Source organism: Cariama cristata, unplaced genomic scaffold, assembly GCF_000690535.1.
Source record: "Cariama cristata isolate BGI_N322 unplaced genomic scaffold, ASM69053v1 scaffold25958, whole genome shotgun sequence".
NCBI lineage: Eukaryota > Metazoa > Chordata > Aves > Cariamiformes > Cariamidae > Cariama > Cariama cristata.
The window spans coordinates 1-5,112 of record NW_009629803.1 but is presented as its reverse complement, the minus strand read 5'-3'; the positions used below and the strand labels follow the sequence as shown (position 1 = coordinate 5,112).

Genomic DNA, 5,112 nt, shown 5'->3' with positions numbered 1-5,112 from the left:
TAAGGGACATTTCCCTCCCCGCGTGCCCTTCTACCCCCTCCTCCCCTCTGCCGCCCAAAATCGCCCTAAATTGCTCTAAAACCATTCAAATCTTGTATTTTCATCTGTGAGACCACCCCCTGCCTTCCCCCCCCACTGCCATGCCAGGAGTCCTTTTCCTCCTGATCCTGTTAATCACACGACGACAGCTGCAAACGCATGGAATGAGCCTCTCGGCCAGCGCCTACCGAAACCCAGGCGACTGCCGCCACCCCCTTTTCTATAACTGCTTAATTTTTCCTTTTTCACCTTTTTTTTTTTCAGCGACATCAGAATGGATTCAGTTTTTCAAGGAAGCCGGGATCCCCCCAGGCCCTGCTGTCAACTATGCTGTCATGTTTGTGGATAACAGGTGAGGTCAGCGATGAGACAGCACCTTTTCATCGTGTCATGGGGGGAAAATAGCACCAAAAGATCTCCCTCAGTGAGGTGGAAGGAAAGAATTACTCAATTATCCCATTCCGTAATTAGTTATGTTAGTTGTTGTTCTGCTCTGAACTTTTTTTTTATCAGTGCTGTTTCTACTAGGGCAGCGGTGTCCGAACCTAGCTTGGGGATATCATGGTGCACTCGCTCAAGGCTTAATTAATCAGAGCTTGTAACGAGGGGAGACCTCGTTAAGCCAGGTCTTTCCTCACTGCAGGATCCAGAAGAACATGTTGATGGATCTGAACAAGGAGATCATGAACGAGCTGGGCATCACAGTGGTGGGAGACATCATCGCCATCCTCAAACACGCCAAAATCGTGTACAGGCAGGTATGGTAACGCTGACGTCAGCACAGGTAAAGCCTCACCGGCTCATTTAGCAGCAAAGTGCTCCTCATTCATCTCCGAAGAGCTCGAGGGAAAGCCCTCGTCTGTGTTTTTTCCTTCAGGAGATGTGCAAGGCGGCCACCGAATTGCTCTGCCCTGGCTCCCCCAACGTTCAAGCCGAGCTGCGCCGGAACGCCAACAGTGGTAAGCGCAGGCAGGACGTTTTTGGGAGATTAGATCCCCTCACCTGATTAATGAGTTGCATTAATTACATCGAAAATGAAAGGCTCAAACGATAGCTGCCTTCCCCACAATCCTGGGGAAGGACTGTTCTTTAATTTAGCCGACAAGATGGACGTTTGTCGCACTCGCCATGCCCCTCAGGGTTTAAAACCTCTCCCTCACTGCATTGCTTTCCTCTTCCAGCCGCCAGCCGAATGATCGCCAACAGCTTGAGCAGAGACTCGCCTCCCGCCACCCCGCTCCGACAACGGCCCCACGCCTCCAAAATCTCCGTCACCGTCTCCAACAAACTGGCCGCTGCGAAGGCAGGTAGGGAGGGTGACGGATCCGCAGCAGAAACGATGCCAAAAGTTGGTTTTTCCTTTCTGTTTCCCATTAAACACGACACAACCCCGCACCCTGGTCGAATTTTAACAGCCACTTTGGATCCAGCTATGGCTTTTTTGAGCTAATCATACAGCATCCTCGTCTCCAAAATGGAGAGACACGGATCTGAGGGGTGGACCCTCCGTCAGTAAGGGATTGGCTGCATGGTCGCCCTCCAGCTCGACGTCTGGGTGGAGGCCGGTGATGAGTGGGGTCCCTCAGGTGTCCGTACTGGGACCAGTATGATTTAACATCTTTGTTGGGGACACAGACAGTGGGATCGAGTGGACGTGCAGTCAGTTTGGGGTGCAGGGAGTGGTTTGGGGGGGGCAAGGGGTGCCCTCACGTGGCTCAGAGGTGACTCAGGCGGTTCCTCACCAGACTCACGTACTCATCAAGCCAGGCCTGGGGACACTGGGGACATGGGGGGGCAATTGGGGACATTGGGGGGGGCATGGGGGTACCCCTCAACCCTTCCCAGACCCCCATATTCCCCCTGTGTCCCCATACCTGGTGGTGCCGATAGAGAATGGGGAAGATGAACGCACAGGTGACACCTGGACAAGGACGCTGCATCACACCGCTCATCAAACCCTTCCACCCCCTAAGTCTTGTTGCAACAAGAGCTCCCAATTCGCTCTCCCTTCATCCCGCCAGGTTTATGCGATGCGACGCAGCAGATGAAAGTCCAACAATCCCAGTAAAACGCCGCCGGGTGACAGCGGAAATGGAAGGGAAATACATCATCAACATGCCCAAGGGCACCACACCGCGGACAAAGAAAATCCTGGAGCAGCAAGCGGCCAAAGGTACCAGCGGGGGGGTTTTGATCTTCATTTTCTCTTCCTGAAACCCAGTTTAGTCCCAATTTAGTCCATCATTACAAATCCCACCGGGATTTTCATATCCAGAGCGTTATGGGTAGAAGTTGTGTTATTCCAAGGATATATTAACTCACCGCGAGCCATCAAGTTTCCGCTCGCGTCTGTTTAAGCCTTAGGAAGAAGGGGATGGGTGGCCGTTCGCACGCTTTTATCGAGTGGTTTTTATTTTGCCACGTGCCCTGACGGTAGGACGGGGCTGAAAGGCCGCGAGCCCTCGGCGCTGACCAAGCGTAGCTTCGTTTTCCAGGGAAACCTCAAAAAAACCAACATTTTATTGAAAACTGCAGGTCTGCAGAGGACATCCGTCTTCGACCGGCTGGGAGCTGAGGCAAAAGCGGATACAACCACAGGAGGGAAGGTGAGAGGATGTGGGTTTTCGGCTGCGGCTCCATTTAGCCGTCGCTCTTGGCGGCTGTGCCAACCCTCACCGAAATCCCGACATGAGGGTCCCCTCCTTGAAGATTATTTTGGAATTTGCAGCCACCTACTCGCCACGAGGGGGCTGAAGGAACCTTGAAATAACTGGAAAATGGTGGGGAAACGCAGGATGGAGCCACCAAAGGCAAGCGGATCCCCAATCCCTGGGTGATCCCCATCCGCACTTCTATTTTGACCCCTTTAATGGAGAATACAGGAGGTTTTTTCTGTCCTCTGGAGCTAAAAACCTCAGCGTGGAAGTTTTGGGATGTAAAACAAGTTGCAGACTCAGCCCCTCAAGAAAAATAAGAGGGAATATGATTTTATGGGTGATTTCTAGACCCGTTTGATAGCCTAATCATTAATTTAATTGCAGCAGGCAGCATTTTGCATTATTACACCCCAAAACACTTTGCGGGTGAGGTCAGCATCCATCTTGCCTCTGTCATGGCGGCAGAATTCAGGGGGCAAAGGGGAAGGGGAGGGTAAATCGAGCGCCCAAAATGGGGGTGCAGGTGCTGACAGGTTCCCCCACCCTTGTCTCCCAGCCCACAGGGGTCTTCAGCAGACTGGGTGATGCCTTGGGGACCGATGGGGACAAAGCCACTGAGAGCGACGATGACTGTTCTGTCCTCCAGTACGCCGGTGTCCTAAAAAAACTCGCCAAACCTCCCCGTAAGGAAAGCACGGAGCTGGGAGGGACCATCAAAGCGAAAGCCACCAGTTCAGAAGCCAAACCAGTCACTGTCACCACCGCCATCCAGCGGCTCGGTCACAGGAGCACCGCCGGTATTCACATGGCGGTGAAACCGCAACCGACAGCATCCAAAGGCGGCGTCATCAGCATTGCTGCGATGCCGGTTGAAGCCCAGGACGGCGATGTCACCAGCACGAAGGATAAAAGTGAACCCGAATTTCGGGTGACGATTAAAAGGACCTGGGGGTGCGGGAAGGTGAGCAGCACCAGCGAAACCCCCGGCGCTCAGATGGACAGTGCCGGCACCATTAGCGTCTTTAAACGACTGGGGAAGAAACCGGATTGATCCCGCGGCACATCTTCCCGCACGGTTTTCCGCTTGTCCTGTCCCCTCCCGACGGTCACCCCTGCTGTCCCCCATCCCGTTTATTCACCCTCAAGAGCCGGCAGAGTCTCATCCTGCCTTCCTCCTCGCTGATTGCAGGGGGAGATGCTTAATCCCGTGGGGAAAGGCTTAATCTCACAGGGAAACACTAATCCCATGGGGAAAATGGTGGAGTGAAGAGGGGAAAAGCCCTTCCCGCTGGATTTCCTGCCCGCCAGGCATCCCTGCCTGCTCCTGCCCGCAAAGCTGGCAGGTGCGAGGCCAAATCATTGCTCTCCATCTCCTACCAGCACCAAAACCTCTTCTTTTTTCCCCTATTTTTCCCTCCTCTGCAGGTTCTTTCCTGTATTTAGGAATTCGCACCTGGAGAACTCCATATAGAGGAGGGTTTTCCCTATTTTTTCTGGGATTTTTTTTTTTTCCTCTGCTGCCGGGTTTTTTTTCCTGTATTTAGGAATTTTCACCAAAACAACTTCGTAAATAATCACTATGGAGTGGCCGCTTGTTGCGGGGATTCTTAATTTTTAAGGATTTCAGAGCAACCTCCAAAAAAAGCAACCCAAAATCTTCTAAAAAACTCCTCGGGGGCTCCAAAAAAATCACAGAATTGCCTTAATTTAAGCAACACCTTCAATCCGCCGCTCATGGGTTTAGGCTGCAGCTCATTATGCAACGAAACCTAAAATGGCCACGGTGGGGTTTTACTGAAGTTTATTTGTTTCCCCCCAAATTTGTTTCCGACAACGTCACGAGGGGTGTCTCCACCCTGTGCCTGTCCGGCATCGCTGCAAACCCTGACAAGACGTTTTTTCTCCCCCAAAAAGAGACAATGGGGATGGAGGCAGCTGTGTGGTGAGGCGGCCATAACGGTGAGGTTTTTTAATAAGAAAACCCACAAATTTCTTTGTTTTACCCTATTTTGGGAGGTTTTCTTTGCGCTTCAGGCGTTGTTTGGGTGTCTCCACCCTGTGCCTGTCCGGCATCGCTGCAAACCCTGACAAGACGTTTTTTCTCCCCCAAAAAGAGACAATGGGGATGGAGGCAGCTGTGTGGTGAGGCGGCCATAACGGTGAGGTTTTTTAATAAGAAAACCCACAAATTTCTTTGTTTTACCCTATTTTGGGAGGTTTTCTTTGCGCTTCAGGCGTTGTTTGGCGTGTGAAAATGAGTGGGTTTTCCCAGTTTTTGGCTTTCTACGTCACCCGCCAGCCCGCGGGGGAGCTTTTTGCAATAAAGCGTGGAAATGGCTCTGTTTGGTGTCGACTGAGGCCGCCCCGTGCCCATCCGTGGCTGGGACCCCCCCCCCTTCCCCTTCCCCAAAAAACC

The 5,112-nt window shown here is 52.3% G+C and overlaps 1 protein-coding gene across 1 annotated transcript; it reads left to right on the top strand.

The window, feature by feature from the left end:
* Window positions 1-303: 303 nt before the first annotated feature.
* On the top strand, window positions 304-3,747 carry LOC104154656 (chromosome unknown open reading frame, human C19orf47; the record flags this gene model as incomplete). Its single annotated transcript, XM_009705308.1, has 7 exons — window positions 304-391; window positions 683-797; window positions 917-998; window positions 1,221-1,355; window positions 2,084-2,212; window positions 2,575-2,645; window positions 3,253-3,747. Coding segments are annotated over 7 exons (1,115 nt in total), but the record flags the coding sequence as incomplete, so codon positions are not given.
* Window positions 3,748-5,112: the final 1,365 nt, after the last annotated feature.